This window comes from Scyliorhinus torazame, chromosome 19 (genome assembly GCF_047496885.1).
Source record: "Scyliorhinus torazame isolate Kashiwa2021f chromosome 19, sScyTor2.1, whole genome shotgun sequence".
Taxonomy (NCBI): domain Eukaryota; kingdom Metazoa; phylum Chordata; class Chondrichthyes; order Carcharhiniformes; family Scyliorhinidae; genus Scyliorhinus; species Scyliorhinus torazame.
In genome coordinates, this window is record NC_092725.1 from 12,372,558 (window position 1) to 12,397,557 (window position 25,000).

Here is a 25,000-nt window from a genome sequence, read left to right on the forward strand (position 1 = left end):
AGTAAAACTATCACATCAGGAAAGGCTGAGACCACTTTGTAAAATCACAGCCTGTACATTATAATTTACAGACCAGCGACAGGATGAGGAAGCTCGTTCCATTTGTGTTTGCTTTCTGCATTTACCTACGGGAATCGCAGAGTGTGGGTAAGTTATTACTGAAATGTCACAAACCACAAAACACCAACGTCATCCCACAATCGAGGACCCAATCTCCTGTACCCCCCTCCACAGCCTGTAAACCTCGCCTCCCCCAATGTCTGAGAGTGAGAGAGTGAAAGTGAGAGTGTGTGTGTGAGAGTGTGTGTGCGTGCGGGTGGTGTACAGTGTGAGGGTGGGGTACAGTGTGTGTGTGAGGGTGGGGTACAGTGTGTGTGTGAGGGTGGGGTACAGTGTGTGTGTGTGAGGGTGGGGTACAGTGTGTGAGGGTGGGGTACAGTGTGTGTGTGGGTGGGGTACAGTGTGTGTGTGTGAGGGTGGGGTACAGTGTGTGTGTGTGCGGGTGAGGTACAGTGTGTGAGGGTGGGGTACAGTGTGTGTGTGTGTGAGGGTGGGGTACAGTGTGTGTGTGTGTGAGGGTGGGGTACAGTGTGTGATGGTGGGGTACAGTGTGTGTGTGTGAGGGTGAGGTACAGTGTGTGAGGGTGGGGTACCGTGTGTGTGTGGGTGGGGTACAGTGTGTGTGTGTGAGGGTGGGGTACAGTGTGTGAGGGTGGGGTACAGTGAGTGTGTGTGAGGGTGGGGTACAGTGTGTGAGGGTGGGGTACAGTGTGTGAGGGTGGGGTACAGTGTGTGTGAGGGTGAGGTACAGTGTGTGTGTGAGGGTGGGGTACAGTGTGTGTGTGTGTGAGGGTGGGGTACAGTGTGTGTGTGTGAGGGTGGGGTACAGTGTGTGAGGGTGGGGTACAGTGTGTGTGTGTGAGGGTGGGGTACAGTGTGTGTGTGTGAGGGTGGGGTACAGTGTGTGAGGGTGGGGTACAGTGTGTGTGTGTGAGGGTGAGGTACAGTGTGTGTGTGAGGGTGGGGTACAGTGTGTGTGTGAGGGTGGGGTACAGTGTGTGTGTGTGAGGGTGGGGTACAGTGTGTGAGGTTGGGGTACAGTGTGTGTGTGTGAGGGTGAGGTACAGTGTGTGTGTGAGGGTGGGGTACAGTGTGTGTGTGGGTGGGGTACAGTGTGTGTGTGAGGGGGTGGGGTACAGTGTGTGTGTGTGAGGGTGGGGTACAGTGTGTGTGTGTGAGGGTGGGGTACAGTGTGTGTGTGTGAGGGTGGGGTACAGTGTGTGAGGGTGGGGTACAGTGTGTGTGTGTGAGGGTGGGGTACAGTGTGTGAGGGTGGGGTACAGTGTGTGTGTGTGAGGGTGGGGTACAGTGTGTGTGTGAGGGGGTGGGGTACAGTGTGTGTGTGTGAGGGTGGGGTACAGTGTGTGTGTGTGAGGGTGGGGTACAGTGTGTGAGGGTGGGGTACAGTGTGTGTGTGAGGGTGGGGTACAGTGTGTGTGTGTGAGGGTGGGGTACAGTGTGTGTGTGAGGGGGTGGGGTACAGTGTGTGTGTGTGAGGGTGGGGTACAGTGTGTGAGGGTGGGGTACAGTGTGTGTGTGTGAGGGTGGGGTACAGTGTGTGTGTGAGGGTGGGGTACAGTGTGTGTGTGTGAGGGTGGGGTACAGTGTGTGTGTGTGTGTGAGTGAGGGTGGGGTACAGTGTGTGAGGGTGGGGAACAGTGTGTGTGTGTGAAGGTGGGGTACAGTGTGTGAGGGTGGGGTACAGTGTGTTTGTGTGAGGGTGGGGTACAGCGTGTGTGTGTGAGGGTGGGGTACAGTGTGTGTGTGAGGGTGGGGTACAGTGTGTGTGTGTGAGGGTGGGGTACAGTGTGTGTGTGAGGGTGGGGTACAGTGTGTGTGTGAGGGTGGGGTACAGTGTGTGTGTGAGGGTGGGGTACAGTGTGTGTGAGGGTGGGGTACAGTGTGTGAGGGTGGGGTACAGTGTGTGTGTGTGAGGGTGGGGTGCAGTGTGTGTGAGTGAGGGTGGGGTACAGTGTGTGTGTGAGGAGGTGGGGTACAGTGTGTGTGTGTGAGGGTGGGGAACAGTTTGTGTGTGTGAGGGTGGGGTACAGTGTGTGTGTGTGAGAGGGTGGGGTACAGTTTGTCTGTGAGGGTGGGGTACAGTGTGTGAGGGTGGGGTACAGTGTGTGTGAGGGTGGGGTACAGTGTGTGTGTGAGGGTGGGGTACATTGTGTGAGGGTGGGGTACATTGTGTGAGGGTGGGGTACAGTGTGTGTGAGGGTGGGGTACAGTGTGTGTGTGAGGGTGGGGTACAGTGTGTGAGGGTGGGGTACAGTGTGTGTGTGTGTGAGGGTGGGGTACAGTTTGTGTGTGAGGGTGGGGTACAGTGTGTGAGGGTGGGGTACAGTGTGTGTGTGTGAGGGTGGGGTACAGTGTGTGAGGGTGGGGTACAGAGTGTGTGTGTGTGAGGGTGGGGTACAGTGTGTGAGAGTGGGGTACAGTGTGTGTGTGTGAGGGTGGGGTACAGTGTGTGAGAGTGGGGTACAGTGTGTGTGTGAGGGTGGGGTACAGTGTGTGTGTGAGGGTGGGGTACAGTGTGTGAGGGTGGGTTACAGTGTGTGTGTGTGAGGGTGGGGTACAGTGTGTGTGTGTGAGGGTGGGGTACAGTGTGTGAGGGTGGGGTACAGTGTGTGTGTGTGTGAGGGTGGGGTACAGTGTGTGAGGGTGGGTTACAGTGTGTGTATGTGAGGGTGGGGTACAGTGTGTGTGTGTGAGGGTGGGGTACAGTGTGTGAGGGTGGGGTACAGTGTGTGTGTGTGAGGGGAGAGTGTGTGTGTGAGGGTGGGGTACAGTGTGTGTGAGGGTGGGGTACAGTGTGTGAGGGTGGGGTACAGTGTGTGTGTGTGAGGGTGGGGTACAGTGTGTGTGTGTGAGGGTGGGGTACAGTGTGTGTGTGAGGGTGGGGTACAGTGTGTGAGGGTGGGGTACAGTGTGTGTGTGTGAGGGTGGGGTACAGTGTGTGTGTGAGGGAGGGGTACAGTGTGTGTGTGAGGGTGGGGTACAGTGTGTGCGTGTGTGATGATGGGGTACAGTGTGTGTGTGTGTGAGGGAGGGGTAAAGTGTGTGTGTGAGGGTGGGGTACAGTGTGTGTGTGTGTGAGGGTGGGGTACAGTGTGAGTGTGTGAGGGTGGGGTACAGTGTGTGTGTGAGGGTGGGGTACAGTGTGTGTGTGCGTGAGGGTGGGGTACAGTGTGTGTGTGAGGGTGGGGTACAGTGTGTGAGGGTGGGGTACAGTGTGTGTGTGAGGGTGGGGTACAGTGTGTGTGTGAGGGTGGGGTACAGTGTGTGTGTGAGGATGGGGTACAGTGTGTGTGTGTGTGAGGGAGGGGTACAGTGTGTGTGTGAGGGTGGGGTACAGTGTGTGTGTGAGGGTGGGGTACAGTGTGTGTGTGTGAGGGTGGGGTACAGTGTGTGTGTGAGGGTGGGGTACAGTGTGTGAGGGTGGGGTACAGTGTGTGTGTGAGGGTGGGGTACAGTGTGTGTGTGAGGGTGGGGTACAGTGTGTGTGAGGGTGGGGTACAGTGTGTGTGAGGGTGGGGTACAGTGTGTGTGTGTGTGATGGTGGGGTACAGTGTGTGTGTGTGTGAGGGTGGGGTACAGTGTGTGTGTGAGGGTGGGGTACAGTGTGTGTGTGTGTGAGGGAGGGGTACAGTGTGTGTGTGAGGGTGGGGTACAGTGTGTGAGGGTGGGGTACAGTGTGTGTGTGAGGGTGGGGTACAGTGTGTGAGGGTGGGATACAGTGTATGAGGGTGGGGTACAGTGTGTGTGTGAGGGTGGGGTACAGTGTGTGTGTGAGGGTGGGGTACAGTGTGTGAGGGTGGGGTACAGTGTGTGTGTGTGAAGGTGGGGTACAGTGTGTGTGAGGGTGGGGTACAGTGTGTGTGTGTGTGGGTGGGGTACAGTGTGTGTGTGTGAGGGTGGGGTACAGTGTGTGTGTGTGAGGGTGGGGTACAGTGTGTGAGGTTGGGGTACAGTGTGTGTGTGTGTGGGTGGGGTACAGTGTGTGTGTGTGGGTGGGGTACAGTGTGAGGGTGGGGTACAGAGTGTGTGTGAGGGTGGGGTACAGTGTGTGTGTGTGAGGGTGGGGTACAGTGTGTGTGTGTGAGGGTGGGGTACAGTGTGTGAGGGTGGGGTACAGTGTGTGAGGGTGGGGTACTGTGTGTGTGTTAGGGTGGGGTACAGTGTGTGTGTGAGGGTGGGGTACAGAGTGTGAGGGTGGGGTACAGTGTGTGTGTGTGTGGGTAGGGTACAGTGTGTGTGTGAGGGTGGGGTACAGTGTGTGTGTGAGGGTGGGGTACAGTGTGTGAGGGTGGGGTACAGTGTGTGTGTGAGGGTGGGGTACAGTGTGTGTGTGTGAGGGTGGGGTACAGTGTGTGTGTGAGGGTGGGGTACAGTGTGTGTGTGTGAGGGTGGGGTACAGTGTGTGTGTGTGAGGGTGGGGTACAGTGTGTGAGGGTGGGGTACAGTGTGTGAGGGTGGGGTACTGTGTGTGTGTTAGGGTGGGGTACAGTGTGTGTGTGAGGGTGGGGTACAGTGTGTGAGGGTGGGGTACAGTGTGTGAGGGTGGGGTACAGTGTGTGTGTGAGGGTGGGGTACAGTGTGTGAGGGTGGGGTACAGTGTGTGAGGGTGGGGTACAGTGTGTGAGGGTGGGGTACAGTGTGTGTGTGAGGGTGGGGTACAGTGTGTGAGGGTGGGGTACAGTGTGTGAGGGTGGGGTACAGTGTGTGAGGGTGGGGTACAGTGCGTGTGTTAACTCTGTGCAGCAAAGCTGGGGGATTCCGCCTGCTCTCGAGCGTCTCTGTTCCTCTTGCGGAGACTCAGAGACTCCGACTGAAACTTCCGTTTTTCCCGCAGGTCTAGTGGGCAAGACTGTGGTCTTCGGTGCCGCGAGCGAGTCACCCCGTTACGTCAAATTCCTCAACGAAGGGTTCAGTGAGCTGACCGCCCTCACCCTCTGCATGCGGTTCGCCTCCGAAGATCAGCGTGAATACAGCCCCTTCTCGTACAACACCCCAGCGCACGACAATGAACTGTCGCTGTGGTACAAAGTGGAGGATGGACACGGCGTGTTGTCCATTTACTTTCACAAGGATTTTGCCCAATTCACTGTCCCGCTGGTCACTTCCATGATGAAGCATGTCTGCCTGAGCTGGGAATCCAGCACGGGGGTTGTAACCTTCTGGCTGGGTGGGGAACGCACTCTCCAGAAAGTTGCACACCAGGGCGGGCACGTACAGGGCGGAGGAACCATGCTCGTCGGAGAGGACCAGGATTCGGTGGAGGGGGACTTTGAACCCAGCCAGCGTTTCGTCGGGGAGATGTCCGAAGTCAACCTGTGGGACCACGTGCTGTCTGCCAACGACATCAAGGCCTACTCGGAGGGCTGTCACAGCCCTGGGGGTGACATTGTCGACTGGAACACAGTGATCCATGTGGTGGAGGATCCCGCTTCAATGGTAACCATCAAGAACAATCCCGACTGCGTGATCTGAAATTCCCCGGGAATCGCTAGGATCCCAAAGGGACCAGCGACTCGGATTGAGAGCGAGCGCAGTCCAGGGGATCGAACCCCCCCCCCCCCCCCCCCCGGCCCACCTACCTCCCCCCCCACCCCGGCCCACCTACCTCCCCCCCCCACCCCGGCCCACCTACCTCCCCCCCACCCCGGCCCACCTACCTCCCCCCCACCCCAGGCAGATATCTACAGCTCACACATTGAAGTAATGTCGCTGTAAAGAGATTGTGATTAAACTGCAAAGCTCACTGTTCAATCAGATTAATAAATTAGCATAAAACGTGAGAACCCGCTGTGTGTCTATGTTATTGAGTGTGTGAGAGTGTGTGTGTGAGAGAGAGTGTGTGTGAGAGAGAGTGTGTGTGAGAGAGAGTGTGTGTGAGAGAGAGTGTGTGTGAGAGAGAGAGTGTGTGAGAGAGAGAGTGTGTGAGAGAGAGAGTGTGTGTGAGAGAGAGTGTGTGTGAGAGAGAGTGTGTGTGAGAGAGAGAGTGTGTGAGAGAGAGAGTGTGTGTGAGAGAGAGAGTGTGTGTGAGAGAGAGTGTGTGTGTGAGAGAGAGTGTGTGTGAGAGAGAGTGTGTGTGAGAGAGAGTGTGTGTGAGAGAGAGTGTGTGTGAGAGAGAGAGTGTGTGTGAGAGAGAGAGTGTGTGAGAGAGAGAGTGTGTGTGAGAGAGAGTGTGTGTGAGAGAGAGTGTGTGTGAGAGAGAGTGTGTGTGAGAGAGAGTGTGTGTGAGAGAGAGTGTGTGTGAGAGAGAGTGTGTGTGAGAGAGAGAGTGTGTGAGAGAGAGAGTGTGTGAGAGAGAGAGTGTGTGAGAGAGAGAGTGTGTGAGAGAGAGAGAGTGTGTGAGAGAGAGAGTGTGTGAGAGAGAGAGTGTGTGAGAGAGAGAGTGTGTGAGAGAGAGAGAGAGAGTGTGTGTCTGTGAGTGAGTGTGAGAGTGTGTGACTGTGAGTGAGTGTGAGAGTGTGTGAGAGAGGGAGTGTGTGTCTGTGAGAGAGAGGGTGTGTCTGTGTGAGAGAGAGGGTGTGTCTGTGTGAGAGAGTGTGTGTGTGAGAGAGAGAGTGTGTCTGTGTGAGAGAGAGAGTGTGTGTGTGTGAGAGAGGGAGTGTGTCTGTGTGAGAGAGAGTGTGTCTGTGTGAGAGAGTGTGTCTGTGTGAGAGAGGGTGTGTCTGTGTGAGAGTGTCTGTGTGAGAGGTTTGGATGTGTGGGAGTGAGTGGGAGTGTTTCTATCTGTTCCGGGGACGTGGATATCACTGGCCGGTCTGGCCCACCCCTAACTGCCGTCGAGAGGCAGTAAACTGTCAACCTCATTGATGTGGGTCTGACCAGGTGTAGCGCACAAAGACTCCGAGAGACGAATAGAGGTGAAGTCGATGAGGCTTTATTCAGCGTGACTTGTTCTCCGCAGTTCAGTAACAGACTGGCCTGCGGGGGAGGACTCCTGGTTCTTATACTCCGCCTTCAGGGCGGAGCTAGAGGTCAACGGCCAACCAGGACCCGGGATCTGTCAGCCAATGACATCACGGCTTCACAGTCCCACATGACCCCTAATGCATACTACCACATTCACCCCTTGTTAAAAATGAACCCGGCGGGGTGGTGCTTCGCATGGTGGTAGGGGTTTACAAGGCTGGTCCTGGGAGGGAAACCTTTGCATGTCATTACAGTATGTACAAGGTTTTTTTGTTTCGAACTATTTACAGTATTTGTAAGGGGGAAAAGACAAAAGTTCTCGTTACAGTCCACAACATTGTAGTGTTACATCGATGCCACGAGTCGGTCGGGCGGTCTGGTCGTCCGTGTCGATCGCCTCGGCCCCGGTGGTGGTGGTGCTTGTTCCAGTGTTGTTGTCTCCGGGAGCCTTACGGTTTCCGCTTCAGCTTCACTTCTGGTCGGGCCTGGGAGGAGGACCGATCCTCCCGGGAAGGGGCGGTCGCGGGGTGCGCCGGTGGCAGGGAGGGGGTGATTGGTGTCGGGGGGGTGTGCGGGGGGGGGGGGGGTTTGTCGCGATGGGTGTCCATGGGGCCCAAGGGGCTGCCGCGTGGTCGGGGCCGTAGGCGCGGGCGTTTCGCGCGGCCACGTCCAGGGAGGCTGCAAGGGCCCGTGCCTCTGAGAGTCCTAGCGACTCTTTTTCTAAAAGTCTTTGGCGGATTTGGGAGGAGTTCATACCTGCCACAAAAGCATCGCGCATTAACATGTCCGTGTGTTCAATCGCATTCACCGGCGGGCAGCTGCAGGCCCGTCCCAAAATTAGTAGCGCGGCGTAGAATTCGTCTATCGATTCTCCGGGATTTTGCCGTCTCGTTGCGAGTTGGTAGCGTGCGTAGATCTGGTTCACTGGGCGAACATAGATGCTTTTTAGTGCTGCGAACGCCGTCTGGAAATCCTCTGCGTCTTCGATGAGAGGGAAAATGTCCGGGCTTACCCTCGAGTGCAGGACCTGTAGTTTCTGGTCTTCTGTGACCCGGCCGGGGGCCGTTCTGAGGTAGGCCTCGAAACAAGTCTGCCAGTGTTTAAAAACTGCTGCTGCGTTCACTGCGTGGGGGCTGATCCTCAGGCATTCCGGGATGATCCTGAGCTCCACAGTCCTTTAAGCACGCTTAATAAATTGTAGCGCACAAAGACTCCGAGAGGCGAATAGAGATGAAGTCGATGAGGCTTTATTAAGCGTGACTTGTTCCCCGCAGTTCAGCAACAGACTGGCCTGCAGGGGAGGACTCCTGGTTCTTATACTCCGCCTTCAGGGCGGAGCTAGAGGTCAACGGCCAACCAGGACCCGGGATCTGTCAGCCAATGACATCACGGCTTCACAGTCCCACATGACCCCTAATGCATACTACCACACCAGGTCAGGACCGGAAGACACAGGAGCAGAATTCAGCCATTCGGCCCATCGAGTCTGGCCCCCATTCAGTCATTTTGTTTTAGAAAATATTTTATTGAGGCATTTATAATTTTAACATTTTAAACAGAGATCCAACACAGACTAAAACCCCACAATAACATACCCAGCCCCACCCCCCACAAGCAGAGACCCTAACTACCCATACATTCCCTCCCCTTATTCGTCACTTCCATGCTCCCACCCCCCCCCCCCCCACCTCCGCTGATGGTCAATTTTCCTTTCGATGAACGGTTGTCACCTCCGAGCGAACCCCTGTCGTTAACCCTTAAGGCAAACTTCATATTCTCTAGCCTAAGAAACCCCGCCCTGTCACTGACCCAAACACCAGTCTTTGTGAGGCTCCGAACCCTCCATCCCAACAACACCCATCTCCGGGCCACCAGGGAGGCAAAGGCCAAAGAGTCGGCCCCTCTCCCCCCCCTCTGGGCTCCCGGATCTTCCGACACTCCAAATATCGCCACCTCTGGACTCGGAGTCACCGCCCCTTCCAGGACCTCTGACATGACATCTGAAAATCCCTGCCAAAATCCCCTCAGCCTCGGACACACCCAAAACATATATACATGATTCGCCGGACGTCCCCCCCCCCCACACCGCACACACTTGTCCCCCACCTCCTCAAAAAACCTCCTCATCCGGGCCACAGTCATGTGAACCCTGTGGACCACCTTGAACTGGATCAGGCTGAGCCTGGCACACGACGAGGAAGCTTCGACTCTCCTCAGGGCCTCCTCCCATAACCCGACTTCCAGCTCTCCTCCCAGCTCCTCCTCCCACTTCCTCTTCACCTCCCCCATTGGGACCCCTTCCCACTCCATCAGTTCCTTGTATATTCCCGAGACCCTCCCCTCTCCCACCCCCTGTTTTTGACATCACCTTATCCTGTATTCCCCTTCGGAGTAGGCGAGGAAAGCCCAGAACCTGCCTCCGGACAAAACCCCACTCTTGTGAGTACTGGAACCCACTCTCCCCCGGCAACCCAAACTCCCCCTCTTGCTCCTCCGCTCGGGAAACCCCTCCTCAATGAAGAGATCTCCAAATCTCTCAATCCCTGCCCGCTGTGACCTCCTGAAGCCCCCATCCAGCCCCCCTGGAACAAAACAGCCTTCATTGGCCGGGGCATCGAGTATAAGAATTGGCAAGTCATGTTGCAGCTGGAGAGAACCTTAGTTAGGCCACACTTGGAGTATAGTGTTCAATTCTGGTCGCCACACTACCAGAAGGATGTGGAGGCTTTAGAGAGGGTGCAGAAGAGATTTACCAGAATGTTGCCTGGTATGGAGGGCATTAGCTATGAGGAGCGGTTGAATAAACTCGGTTTGTTCTCACTGGAACAACAGAGGTTGAGGGGAGACCTGATAGAGGTCTACAAAATTATGAGGGGCATAGACAGAGTGGATAGTCAGAGGCTTTTCCCCAGGGTAGAGGGGTCAATTACTAGGGGGCATAGGTTTAAGGTGAGAGGGGCAAGGTTTAGAGTAGATGTACGAGGCAAGTTTTTTACGCAGAGGGTAGTGGGTGCCTGGAACTCGCTACCGGAGGAGGTGGTGGAAGCAGGGACGATAGTGACATTTAAGGGGCATCTTGACAAATACACGAATAGGATGGGAATAGAGGGATACGGACCCAGGAAGTGTAGAAGATTGTAGTTTAGTCGGGCAGTATGGTCGGCACGGGCTTGGAGGGCCGAAGGGCCTGTTCCTGAGCTGTACATTTCTTTGTTCTTTGTTTGTTCGAAAAGCTTCCCTTTGTTACGTTGCACGATTCAGATTGTTGCAAGATCGAGTTCGAGTTTGATGTTAAGGGCGCTCAAGCGTAACGAGGCCGGCGAATAGGGGGGGGGGGGGGGAGGCCAAAAACGAGATCCTCGCCGGGCGCCAAACGGTTTGTGAGGCAAGCGGCCGCTCCCCTCGGCGAAATCGGGATCCGGCCGTAGCGAGAAACCAATTATCCCCACTTAAACCCCATTTCCAGACAATTAACGGGGGGCCACCCCATACCCAGCAGCCTCCCGTCATTCAGCGGGCCTCTCCAGCAAGTGGTCAGGCTGCCGCCGATTAGCACTCCTTCAGTCAACCTGGCGGGACGGCTTCTGTGGGGAGCCCATGGGGGGGGAGCGGCCATCTTTGTTCCCAGGCAGAGAGCCCGGGGATGCTGGGATTGCCGCACCAGTGCTCGGCAAGATCACGACAACCACCGGATCGTGTTTACCCATCCTGGGGGCAACCCTTGCCCCTGCCCGTCCGCCCCACCGACCACCCATACCCCCCCCACCGACTGCCGAGGCCTCTGACCGTGCGGCTGAGGTTATCGCTAACAGGGAATTGGCAACCGTGGTGAAGTGAGCACTTCACACAACCGGAGTGGGTCCCCGTGGGTGGGGCGGGCCGTGTCGCATGTGGGAGTCGGTGCCCAGCATCTCGATCACACCCTGATGCCCGAACACTGCGGGATGCAACACCTCACACGCAGCAGCCAACAGCCGAACACCCAGGGGATGGGGCATAGCTCCCGGGAATTGTCCATGGCCAGAGGGTGGGAGGGTGTCACGGGGAGGGGGAAAAGCCTGGAGCGATGGGCCAAGGGTGTCATGATATGCAAACATGCAACCAATGAGCACTCAGAATAGGACACAACCACTGGGCAGTCAGGACATTCCAGAGGTGTCATCACCACAAGGGGGCGTGACATAAACACTATAAAAGGGATGAAGCACTCACACCCTGCCTCTTTCCACAGACAGACATCTAGAGAGTTAGACAGGGTTGATCAGCAGCATCACACCCCAGCACGTGGCTTAGAGCAGGCTGCTACAGTTAGACTGAGTTACTGCAGTTAGATTAGCAGAGAGTCGAACTCATTTGGGAACTGTGCTAATAGTTCACTAAACACGTTGAACTCGTTTCAGCGTCTGGAGCATCCTTTAGTTAAGACTGCACCAAGTAGCAGCCTGTGTCACCCGGAGCAGCAGAACGCAACAAAGGGTTCAGAGGTCGGGCCGCATTGCGAAAGAAAGTGACAGGAGCGTCACACTGATTGTGCAAAAAAGGGAGTTTAATGTTCTGCGCAATGCCCCACTCCCGATGGGTCCTGGGAACCAGCAGGCCTCCGACTGCTGTCTCTCCCACACGGACAGTGGCCCAGAGCCGGGATCGAACCCGGGTCCTCGACGCCTTGAGGCAGCAGTGCTAACCACTGCGTCACCCTGCCGACCTGTGTCTAAATGACTCTTTGTAAGGTTCAATTGTGGATTTCGTCGAATACACTGACGCCAATTAAATGTGGAACCTTTAAGCATAGTCTGGAGGAACGTGATGCAAATGTGAGACTTTGTAGGATCATAGAGCCATAGGAATGTCACAGCACAGAAGGAGGTAATTCTGCCCATCTTGTCCATGCCAGCCCTAGGAGCCAGGGGCCTTTTCTAATCCTGCCTTCCTGCTCCCGGTCCACAGCCCTGGATCTTACAACACTTAAGGTGCAGATCCAGAGGTGAGCGTCTCTGCCTCCGCCACCAACCCGGGCAGCCAAACGCAGGCTCCCGCTACTCTCTGCGTGAAGAAACCTCTTCCTCATGTCCCCTCGGCACCCTCTGCCTCTGATCTTGGATCTACGCCCCCTGGTTCTAGAATTCTCCGCCAAGGGAAACAATTTTAACCCTGTCCCGCCCTATCTCTTCCCCCTCGTAACGTTGTACACCTCAATTAAGTCACCCCTCAGCCTCCTTTGTTGCGAGGAAAATGACCCCCAATTCTCCTCGCAGCCGCGCGTTCCCAGCCCTGGCGATCGTGTTTGGGGGCGAGAGTGGGGTTTGAGGTTTTAAATCCGCTGGTGTCTTTAAAAACGGTCTTTGCAAATTGGCGCAAACAGGCGCAAAGAAATGATTTAGGATTCTTAATGAAGGAAAATGTTGGGCGGGATTCTCTCGGCCCCGGGACCGGGCCGGAGAGTCGGCACGACTGGCGGGAGGCACGCCACGCTGCCTCGACGCCGGGACGCGATTCTCCGGAGAGGGGGCCGCTCTACAGGCTCCCCCCGCCCCCCCCCCCGGGATGGGCCCAGCGGCCGTACAACAAAGCCCGAGTCCCGCCGACGCTGTTCACACCTGCTCTACCTGGCGGGACCTCCGCCTGTCGGGTGGGGGGCTCCGCTGTGGGTCAGCCTCAGGGTCACAGAATCCCACCCGTTGTTCCATATGCCAACCAAGAGCTTGTGAATTTGCCCTGCCTCTTTCAGAATCAAACGGTTAACTGCTTGAACTCGACCAGCTGTACAAAGCTGCGTGTTTTGTTTGTTTTATGATTTTTCTGTTATCTGTTGTTTGGGCTGCATTTGCTGAGGTTTATTTTACATGTGGCAATCTTCATTCATCGCCCCCGTGGACTATGAGCTCCCGAGGTAGGGGCGGGGAAGGCCTACCACCCAGGGCTCCTTCTAAGCAGAGGTTAAAAGTAGGCCCGACTCAGGGCCTGGTGAGATACGTCCTCCCAGCTGGGGTTGCACTGGGAGCAAGCTACTGCGACAGGCAGATCTTTGTAAATACCGGCAAATAAATCTACCCGACGTTTTCCGTCAGCCTCCTCGGCGTCATTATATTGGCAACGAGGATTAACAGAAACTCCGGACTCGCCTATCGTTTGCCTGGCCGCTGGACGTTCATTGTGGGGAACATCTCGTCATATCGATTGTATCGTCGTATCGACCCCTCAGGGGTCGGTGCTGGGCCCACAACTTTTCACAATATACATGAATGATCTGGAAGAGGAACTGAAGGCTCTGTTGCTAAGTTTGCAGATGATACAAAGATCTGCAGAGGGACAGGTAGTATAGAGGAAGCAGGGGGGCTGCAGAAGGACTTGGACAGGCTAGGAGACTGGGCAATGAAGTGGCAGATGGAATACAATGTGAAAAAGCGTGCGGTTATGCACTTTGGAAGGAGGAATTTAGGCATCGACTATTTTCTAAATGGGAAAATGCTTCGGAAAGCAGAAGCACAAAGGGACTTGGGAGTCCTTGTTCACGATTCTCTTAAGGTTAACGTGCAGGTTCAGTCGGCAGTTAGGAAGGCAAATGCAATGTTAGCATTCACGTCGAGAGGGCTGGAATACAAGACCAGGGATGTACTTCTGAAGCTGTATAAGGCTCTGGTCAGACCCCATTTGGAGTATTGTGAGCAGTTTTGGGCCCCGTATCTAAGGAAGGATGTGCTGGGGCCTTGGAAAGGGCCCAGAGGAGGTTCACAAGAATGATCCCCGGAATGAAGAGCTTGTCGTATGAGGAACGTTTGAGGACTCTGGGTCTGTACTCGTTGGAGTTTAGAAGGATGAGGGGGGGATCTTATTGAAACATACAAGATCCTGCGAGGCCTGGATAGAGTGGACGTGGAGAGGATGTTTCGACTTGTAGGAAAAACTAGGAGCAGAGGACACCATCTCAGACTGAAGGGACGATCCTTTAAAACAGAGATGAGGAGGAATTTCTTCAGCCAGAGGGTGGTGAATCTGTGGAACTCTTTGCCGCAGAAGGCTGTGGAGCCCAATTCACTGTGTGTCTTTCAGACAGAGATAGATAGGTTCTTGATTAATGAGGGGATCAGGGGTTATGGGGAGAAGACAGGAGAATGGGGGCTAAGAAAATATCAGCCCTGATTGAATGTCGGAGCAGACTCGATGGGCCGAGTGGCCTAATTCTGCTCCTATGGCTTATGGTCTTATGGAAATTCTGTTATTCTGGAAACTGGAGGCCTTCGATGCCGGTGTGGAGGACTGGAATCAAAACTCCGGACGCATTCCATACCACTTCCAGGCAGCAGGAATATTGGGGGCATTCCAGCAGAACGTTTTCCTCCTGACCACCTGCAGGACCCAGATGTCCGGGATCATAAAGAGTTTGATGCACCCGGCTTCGCCATCCAGCTTTCCCTCTCTTGGGAACATTTTCTGATGAGGAAGGACCAGGCGCTCGTCGCCGTTAAGAGGCGCCTGTCTTTGCGACAACTTCTTACTCCCTATGATCCATGATCCGATGAGGCCTCTCATTTTAACGTGTGACGCTTCGTCTTACGGCGTAGGGGTGGATGGGACGCCACCAGCGCGTACACCTCAAAGAACCCGGTGGGCGCCAAGCACCATTCTGCACATTTCGAGAAGGAGGGCTTGGCCGTGATTCTGGGTGTCGGAAAGCTCCATCGGTCCGTGTGTGTGCTTCATCGTAACGGACCACAGGCTGCCCCTTTACCTCTCCAGGGAGGGTAAGGCATCCCGCCAATCACATCCGCCAGGATCCAGCGTTGGCTGCTCCTCCTGGCCACGTGCACAGTGGTTCTCTTGGAGCGCCGAAAGTGGAGATGCTGTCCCGGAGTTATGTCTGTTGGCCGGGAATGGTTGGGGACATCGGAAGAGCTGTGAAAAGCTTCCCGGCGTGCCAGGAGCCCCACAAACATCCCCCTCTCCAGCCGTGGCAATGGTTGGGTCGCCCAAGGGTTCGCCTCCATGCGGGCGTTGCGGGATTGTTCAGGGGGTCCACGTCCCTGGCGCCCATGGGCGTCCACTCGAATTGCCTGGAGCTATGAACAGGGCCGTGGTCGAGAGGCTCAGGGGGAGATTCAGCACCCGTGGGATCCCGGAGGTCCTGGTGACGGACAACGGCACCTTCACCAGTGAGGAGCTGGCCATCTTTATGTGGCACAGTGGCGATTGGCTATATCACCCCTCCTCCAGGGACCTGCGGACAGGGCGGTCCAACCTTTTAAGCGGGGATCGACGGGGCCCACCTGTTCGCTGATCGTAGGGCATCGCATGTGACAACCGGGTCACCCCTGCGCCACGTTCGACGGTCCGACGGCTCTAGACTCGGCTGAGCCTCCCTTTTGCGGGGTCGGTACCAAGTTCGAGCGGCAACGGGACTCGCCGAAGGGACACCGTGATTTGAGGCCCCTCGGTATCATGAGAGGAATTAACCTGGAGTTTTTAATCACGTACACCTTTGAAGTTTCGAACTGAGACTGCAAAGACGTTTACCTAATTCATTTTGGTCCCAGCACGAAAGTACTAAGTTGCACTGTCCGTGTGGCGGTGATGTTTGTGTGCCACGTGATTCGAAGTTCAATGTTTTCTGTCCAATATTATGCCTTTGAGATCTCAGTTTAAGTGGTTTGAAGCAAACAGCTAACAAAGGCAATGTCATTCACAAATCTTTCTTTCCAAAGATGAGTTAGGGTCACCTCGGCACTTCGCTTTACCGCAAACCCACGGATAACCTCACGATGCTCCACTTCTCCAGCTTCCACCCGAAACACATTAAAGAAGCCATCCCCTATGGACAAGCGCTCCGTATACACAGGATCTGCTCAGACGAGGAGGAGCGTAACAGACATCTACAGACGTTGAAAGATGCCGTCGTACGAACGGGATATGGCGCTCGACTCATCGATCAACAGTTCCAACGCGCCACAGCGAAAAACCGGACCGACCTCCTCAGAAGACAAACACGGGACACAACCGACAGAATACCCTTCGTCGTCCAGTACTTCCCCGGAGCGGAGAAACTACATCATCTTCTTCACAGCCTTAATGCAGAAAAGTGTGAGGTGATTCATTTTCGAGGGAATAACAGGAAGACAGAGTACTGGGCTAATGGTAAGATTCTTGGCAGTGTGGATGAGCAGAGAGATCTCGGTGTCCATGTGCATAGATCCCTGACAGTTGCCACCCAGGTTGAGAGGGTTGTTAAGAAGGCGTACGGTGTGTTAGCTTTTATTGGTAGAGGGATTGAGTTTCGGAGCCATGAGGTCATGTTGCAGCTGTACAAAACTCTGGTGCGGCCGCATTTGGAGTATTGCGTGCCATTCTGGTCGCCGCATTATAGGAAGGATGTGGAAGCATTGGAAAGGGTGCAGAGGAGATTTACCAGGATGTTGCCTGGTATGGAGGGAAGATCTTATGAGGGAAGGCTGAGGGACTCGAGGCTGTTTTCGTTAGAGAGAAGAAGGTTAAGAGGTGACTTAATTGAGGCATACAAGATGATCAGAGGATTGGATAGGGTGGACAGTGAGAGCCTTTTTCCTCGGATGGTGATGTCTAGCACGAGGGGACATAGCTTTAAATTGAGGGGACATAGATATAAGACAGATGTCAGAGGTAGGTTCTTTACTCAGAGAGTAGTAAGGGCGTGGAATGCCCTGCCTGCAACAGTAGTGGACTCGCCAACACTAAGGGCATTCAAATGGTCATTGGATAGACATATGGACGATAAGGGAATAGTGTAGATGGGCTTTAGAGTGGTTTCACAGGTCGGTGCATCGAGGGCCGAAGGGCCTGTACTGCGCTGTAATGTTCAATGTTCAATGTTCAACATGTCATTAATGATGATGAACATCTTGCCAAGGTCATCCCCACACCCCCACTACTTGCCTTCAAACAACCGCGCAACCTCAAACGAACCATTGTTTGCAGCAAACTACCCAGTCTTCAGAACAGTGACCACGACACCACACAACCCTGTGATGGCAATCTCTGCAAGACGTGCCAGATCATCGACATGGATACCACTATTACACGTGAGAACACCACCCACCAGGTACGCGGTACGTTCTCGTGCGACTCGGCCAACGTTGTCTACCTCATACGCTGCAGGAAAGGATGTCCCGAAGCGTGGTACATTGGCGAGACCATGCAGACGCTGCGACAACGAATGAACGGACATCGCGCAACAATCACCAGGCAGGAATGTTCCCTTCCAGTCGGGGAACACTTCAGCAGCCAAGGGCATTCAGCCTCTGAGCTCCGTGGAAAATGGTGTGACTGTCGGAAATCACAATGAGGGCACCTCGGTGGGTATGGAGAATCGTGTGACTGTCGGGAATCACGATGAGGAACCTCGGTGGGTATGGAGAATCGTGTGGCTGTCGGGAATCACAATGAGGAACCTCGGCGGTTATGGAGAATTGTGTGTCTATTCGGAATCACAATGAGCAACCTCGGCGGTTATGGAGAATTGTGTGGCTATTCGGAATCACAATGAGGAACCTCGGTGGGTATGGAGAATCGTGTGACTGTCGGGAATCACGATGAGGAACCTCGGTGGGTATGGAGAATCGTGTGACTGTCGGGAATCACAATGAGGAACCTCGGTGGGTATGGAGAATTGTGTGGCTATTCGGAATCACAATGAGGAACCTCGGTGGGTATGGAGAATTGTGTGACTGTCGGGAATCACAATGAGGAACCTCGGTGGGTATGGAGAATCGTGTGACTGTCGGGAATCACAATGAGGAACCTCGGCGGGTATGGAGAATCGTGTGACTGTCTGGAACCACAATGAGGAACCTCGGTGGGTATGGAGAATCGTGTGACTGACGGGAATCACGATGAGGAACCTCGGTGGGTATGGAGAATCGTGTGTCTGTCGGGAATCACAATGAGAAACCTCGGTGGGTATGGAGAATCGTGTGGCTGTCGGGAATCACAATGAGGAACCTCGGTGGGTATGGATAATTGTGTGGCTATTCGGAATCACAATGAGGAACCTCGGTGGGTATGGAGAATCGTGTGACTGTCAGGAATAACGATGAGGAACCTCGGTGGGTATGGAGAATCGTGTGTCTGTCGGGAATCACAATGAGGAACCTCGGTGGGTATGGAGAATCGTGTGGCTGTCGGGAATCACAATGAGGAACCTCGGTGGGTATGGAGAATTGTGTGGCTATTCGGAATCACAATGAGGAACCTCGGTGGGTATGGAGAATCGTGTGACTGTCGGGAATCACGATGAGGAACCTCGGTGGGTATGGAGAATCGTGTGTCTGTCGGGAATCACAATGAGAAACCTCGGTGGGTATGGAGAATCGTGTGGCTGTCGGGAATCACAATGAGGAACCTCGGTGGGTATGGAGAATTGTGTGGCTATTCGGAATCACAATGAGGAACCTCGGTGGGTATGGAGAATCGTGTGACTGTCGGGAATCACAATGAGGAACCTCGGTGGGTATGGAGAATCGTGTGACTGTCGGGAATCACAATGAGGGAACCTCGGCGGGTATGGAGAATTGTGTGACTGTCGGGAATCACAATGAGGGAACCTCGGTGGTTATGGAGAATCGTGTGCCTGTCTGGAATCACGATGAGGAATCTCGGTGGGTATGGAGAATTGTGTGTCTATTCGGAATCACGATGAGGAACCTCGGTGGGTATGGAGAATTGTGTCTATTCGGAATCACAATGAGGAACCTCGGTGGGTATGGAGAACCGTGTGACTGTCGGGAATCACGATGAGGAACCTCGGTGGGTATGGAGAATCGTGTGACTGTCGGGGCTCACAATGAGGAACCTCGGTGGGTATGGAGAATTGTGTGGCTATTCGGAATCACAATGAGGAACCTCGGTGGGTATGGAGAACCGTGTGACTGTCGGGAATCACAATGAGGAACCTCGGTGGGTATGGAGAACCGTGTGACTGTCGGGAATCACAATGAGGAACCTCGGTGGGTATGGAGAATGGTGTGACTGTCGGGAATAACAATGAGGGAACCTCGGTGGGTATGGAGAACCGTGTGACTGTCGGGAATCACAATGAGGAACCTCGGTGGGTATGGAGAATCGTGTGACTGTCGGGAATCACAATGAGGGAACCTCGGCGGGTATGGAGAATTGTGTGACTGTCGGGAACCATAATGAGGGAACCTCGGTGGTTATGGAGAATCGTGTGTCTGTCTGGAATCACGATGAGGAACCTCGGTAGTTATGGAGAATCGTGTGTCTGTCTGGAATCACAATGAGGAACCTCGGTGGGTATGGAGAATCGTGTGTCTGTCTGGAATCACGATGAGGAACCTCGGTGGGTATGGAGAATTGTGTCTATTCGGAATCACGATGAGGAACCTCGGTGGGTATGGAGAATTGTGTGACTGTCAGGAATCACAATGAGAAACCTCGGTGGGTATGGGGAATCGTGTGTCTGTCGGGAATCACAATGAGAAACCTCGGTGGGTATGGAGAATCGTGTGACTGTCGGGAATCACAATGAGGGAACCTCGGCGGGTATGGAGAATTGTGTGACTGTCGGGAACCATAATGAGGGAACCTCGGTGGTTATGGAGAATCGTGTGTCTGTCTGGAATCACGATGATGAACCTCGGTGGGTATGGAGAATTGTGTGTCTATTCGGAATCACGATGAGGAACCTCGGGGGGTATGGAGAATTGTGTGACTGTCAGGAATAACAATGAGGAACCTCGGTGGGTATGGGTAATCGTGTGTCTGTCGGGAATCACAATGAGAAACCTCGGTGGGTATGGAGAATCGTGTGGCTGTCGGGAATCACAATGAGAAACCTCGGTGGGTATGGAGAATCGTGTGTCTGTCGGGAATCACAATGAGAAACCTCGGTGGGTATGGAGAATCGTGTGGCTGTCGGGAATCACAATGAGGAACCTCGGTGGGTATGGAGAATTGTGTGGCTATTCGGAATCACAATGAGGAACCTCGGTGGGTATGGAGAATCGTGTGACTGTCGGGAATCACAATGAGGAACCTCGGTGGGTATGGAGAATCGTGTGACTGTCGGGAATCACAATGAGGGAACCTCGGCGGGTATGGAGAATTGTGTGACTGTCGGGAATCACAATGAGGGAACCTCGGTGGTTATGGAGAATCGTGTGCCTGTCTGGAATCACGATGAGGAATCTCGGTGGGTATGGAGAATTGTGTGTCTATTCGGAATCACGATGAGGAACCTCGGTGGGTATGGAGAATTGTGTCTATTCGGAATCACAATGAGGAACCTCGGTGGGTATGGAGAACCGTGTGACTGTCGGGAATCACGATGAGGAACCTCGGTGGGTATGGAGAATCGTGTGACTGTCGGGGCTCACAATGAGGAACCTCGGTGGGTATGGAGAATTGTGTGGCTATTCGGAATCACAATGAGGAACCTCGGTGGGTATGGAGAACCGTGTGACTGTCGGGAATCACAATGAGGAACCTCGGTGGGTATGGAGAACCGTGTGACTGTCGGGAATCACAATGAGGAACCTCGGTGGGTATGGAGAATGGTGTGACTGTCGGGAATAACAATGAGGGAACCTCGGTGGGTATGGAGAACCGTGTGACTGTCGGGAATCACAATGAGGAACCTCGGTGGGTATGGAGAATCGTGTGACTGTCGGGAATCACAATGAGGGAACCTCGGCGGGTATGGAGAATTGTGTGACTGTCGGGAACCATAATGAGGGAACCTCGGTGGTTATGGAGAATCGTGTGTCTGTCTGGAATCACGATGAGGAACCTCGGTAGTTATGGAGAATCGTGTGTCTGTCTGGAATCACAATGAGGAACCTCGGTGGGTATGGAGAATCGTGTGTCTGTCTGGAATCACGATGAGGAACCTCGGTGGGTATGGAGAATTGTGTCTATTCGGAATCACGATGAGGAACCTCGGTGGGTATGGAGAATTGTGTGACTGTCAGGAATCACAATGAGAAACCTCGGTGGGTATGGGGAATCGTGTGTCTGTCGGGAATCACAATGAGAAACCTCGGTGGGTATGGAGAATCGTGTGACTGTCGGGAATCACAATGAGGGAACCTCGGCGGGTATGGAGAATTGTGTGACTGTCGGGAACCATAATGAGGGAACCTCGGTGGTTATGGAGAATCGTGTGTCTGTCTGGAATCACGATGATGAACCTCGGTGGGTATGGAGAATTGTGTGTCTATTCGGAATCACGATGAGGAACCTCGGGGGGTATGGAGAATTGTGTGACTGTCAGGAATCACAATGAGGAACCTCGGTGGGTATGGGGAATCGTGTGTCTGTCGGGAATCACAATGAGAAACCTCGGTGGGTATGGAGAATCGTGTGGCTGTCGGGAATCACAATGAGGAACCTTGGTGGGTATGGAGAATTGTGTGGCTATTCGGAATCACAATGAGGAACCTCGGTGGGTATGGAGAATCGTGTGACTGTCGGGAATCGCGACGAGGAACCTCGGTGGGTATGGAGAATCGTATGACTGTCGGGAATCACAATGAGGGAACCTCGGTGGTTATGGAGAATCGTGTGTCTGTCGGGAATCACAATGAGAAACCTCGGTGGGTATGGAGAATCGTGTGGCTATTCGGAATCACAATGAGGAACCTCGGTGGGTATGGAGAATCGTGTGACTGTCGGGAATCACAATGAGGAACCTCGGTGGGTATGGAGAATCGTGTGACTGTCGGGAATCACAATGAGAAACCTCGGTGGGTATGGAGAATCGTGTGACTGTCGGGAATCACAATGAGGGAACCTCGGTGGGTATGGAGAATCGTGTGACTGTCGGGAATCACAATGAGGGAACCTCGACGGGTATGGAGAATTGTGTGACTGTTGGGAATCACGATGAGGAACCTCGGTGGGTATGGAGAATCGTGTGACTGTCGGGAATCACGATGAGGAACCTCGGTGGGTATGGAGAACCGTGTGACTGTCGGGAATTACAATGAGGAACCTCGGTGGGTATGGAGAACCGTGTGACTGTCGGGAATCACAATGAGAAACCTCGGTGGGTATGGAGAATCGTGTGGCTGTCGGGAATCACAATGAGGAACCTCGGTGGGTATGGAGAATCGGGTGACTGTCGGGAATCACAATGAGGAACCTCGGTGGGTATGGAGAATTGTGTGGCTATTCGAAATCACAATGAGGAACCTCGGTGGGTATGGAGAATCGTGTGACTGTCGGGAATCACAATGAGGAACCTCGGTGGGTATGGAGAATCGGGTGCCTGTCGGGAATCACGATGAGGAACCTCGGTGGGTATGGAGAATCGTGTGACTGTCGGGAATCACAATGAGGGAACCTCGGCGGGTATGGAGAATTGTGTGACTGCCGGGAACCACAATGAGGGAACCTCGGCGGTTATGGAGAATTGTGTGTCTGTCTGGAATCACGATGAGGAACCTCGGTGGGTATGGAGAATTGTGTGTCTATTCGGAATCACGATGAGGAACCTCGATGGGTATGGAGAATTGTGTGGCTATTCGGAATCACGATGAGGAACCTCGGTGGGTATGGAGAATCGTGTGACTGTCGGGAATCACAATGAGGAACCTCGGTGGGTATGGAGAATTGTGTGACAGTCGGGAATTACAATGAGGGAACCTCGGCGGGTATGGAGAATCGTGTGTCTGTCTGGAATCACAATGAGGGAACCTCGGTGGTTATGGAGAATCGTGTGTCTGTCTGGAATCACGATGAGGAACCTCGGTGAGTATGGAGAATCGTGTGTCTGTCGGGAATCACAATGAGAAACCTCGGTGGGTATGGAGAATCGTGTGGCTATTCGGAATCACAATGAGGAACATCGGTGGGTATGGAGAATCGTGTGTCTGTCGGGAATCACAATGAGGAACCTCGGTGGGTATGGAGAATCGTGTGAATGTCGGGAATCACAATGAGGAACCTCGGTGGGTATGGAGAATCGTGTGGCTCTCCGGAGCCCTGCAGTGACTACGGGTACCCTAGCGCGAAGACCTGCATCTGAGTTTGCAAACGCACAGAGGACGTAATTATATGAACTACGGCTCCCTGTGTAATGTCACGGATGGTGGATGTCAGTGTTTGATGGGGACAGTGTAGAGGGGGCTTTACTCTGTATCTAGCCCAGTGCTGTACCTGTCCTGGGAGTGTTTGATGGGGACAGTGTAGAGGGAGCTTTACTCTGTATCTAACCCCGTGCTGTACCTGTCCTGGGAGTGTTTGATGGGGACAGTGTAGAGGGGGCTTTACTCTGTATCTAACCCCGTGCTGTACCTGTCCTGGGAGTGTTTGATGGGGACAGTGTAGAGGGGGCTTTACTCTGTATCTATCCCCATGCTGTACCTGTCCTGGGAGTGTTTGATGGGGACAGTGTAGAGGGAGCTTTGCTCTGTGTCTAACACCGTGCTGTACCTATCCTGGGAGTGTTTGATGGGGACAGTGTAGAGGGAGCTTTACTCTGTATCTAACCCTGTGCTGTACCTGTCCTGGGAGTGTTTGATGGGGACAGTGTAGAGGGAGCTTTACTCTGTGTCTAACCCCGTGCTGTACCCGTCCTAGGAGTGTTTGATGGGGACAGTGTAGAGGGAGCTTTACTCTGTATCTAACCCCGTGCTGTACCTGTCCTGGGAGTGTTTGATGGGGACTGTGTAGAGGGAGCTTTACTCTGTATCTAGCCCCGTGCTGTACCTGTCCTGGGAGTGTTTGATGGAGACAGTGTATTGGGAGCTTTACTCTGTATCTAACCCCATGCTGTACCTGTCCTGGGAGTGATTGATGGGGACAGTGTAGAGGGAGCTTTACTCTGTGTCTAACCCCGTGCTGTACCCGTCCTAGGAGTGTTTGATGGGGACAGTGTAGAGGGAGCTTTACTCTGTATCTAACCCCGTGCTGTACCTGTCCTGGGAGTGTTTGATGGGGACTGTGTAGAGGGAGCTTTACTCTGTATCTAGCCCCGTGCTGTACCTGTCCTGGGAGTGTTTGATGGAGACAGTGTATTGGGAGCTTTACTCTGTATCTAACCCCATGCTGTACCTGTCCTGGGAGTGATTGATGGGGACAGTGTAGAGGGAGCTTTGCTCTGTATCACACAGCAGCTATATTCTTTAAGGTAAGAGGGGATGGAGGCTAGGCCAGTTACATGCTCCTCCTGTAGGATGTGGGTGGTGAGGGATACCACCGGTGTCCCCACTGACTATACCTGCGGGAAGTGCACCCAACTTCAGCTCCTCAAAGACCGTGTTAGGGAACTGGAGCTGAAGCTGGATGAACTTCGGATCATCGAGAGGCAGAGGGGGTGATAGAGAAGAGTTACAGGGAGGTAACCACACCCAAGGTACAGGACAAGAATAGCTGGGTTACAGTCAGGGGGAAAAAAACAAACAGGCAGACAGTGCAGGGATCCCTCGTGGCCGTTCCCCTTCAAAACAAGTATACCGTTTTGGATGCTGTTGGGGGGGATGACCTACCGGGGGAAGGCCCTAGCGGTCAGGTCTCTGGCACGGAGTCTGGCTCTGGGGCTCAGAAGGGAAGGGGGGAGAATAGAAAAGCAATAGTTGTAGGAGATTTAATGGTTAGGGGAATAGATAGGAGATTCTGTGGTCGCGAGCGAGACTCCCGGAAGGTATGTTGCCTCCCGGGTGCCAGGGCCAGGGATTTCTCGGATCGTGTCTTCAGGATCCTTAAGGGGGAGGGGGAGCAGCCAGAAGTCGTGGTGCACATTGGTACCAACGACATAGGTAGGAAAAGGGGTGTGGAGGTAATAAACAAGTTTAGGGAGTTAGGCTGGAAGTTGAAAGCCAGGACAGACAGAGTTGTCATCTCTGGTTTGTTGCCGGTGCCACGTGATAGCGAGGCTAGGAATAGGGAGAGAGTGCAGTTGAACACGTGGCTGCAGGAATGGTGTAGGAGGGAGGGCTTCAGGTATTTGGATAATTGGAGCGCATTCTGGGGAAGGTGGGACCTGTACAAGCAGGACGGGTTGCATCTGAACCAGAGGGGCACCAATATC

General features: G+C 54.0%; 2 protein-coding genes across 4 annotated transcripts in view; both read left to right on the top strand.

Moving 5' to 3' along the window:
* LOC140396015 (C-reactive protein-like) overlaps positions 1-5,864 on the top strand; it is a 7,481-nt gene extending 1,617 nt beyond the window's left edge. For all 3 annotated transcript variants that reach the window (XM_072484056.1, XM_072484059.1, XM_072484058.1), the window contains exons 2-3: positions 72-147; positions 4,916-5,864. In XM_072484056.1, the coding sequence (XP_072340157.1) occupies positions 84-147; positions 4,916-5,553 (702 nt within the window). In that variant the 5' untranslated portion in view covers positions 72-83 and the 3' untranslated portion in view covers positions 5,554-5,864. The remainder of the gene's footprint in view (positions 1-71; positions 148-4,915) is intronic.
* The window catches only part of LOC140396016 (C-reactive protein-like), a 65,773-nt gene that overhangs the window by 2,977 nt on the left and 37,796 nt on the right, over positions 1-25,000 (top strand). The window lies entirely within an intron of this gene.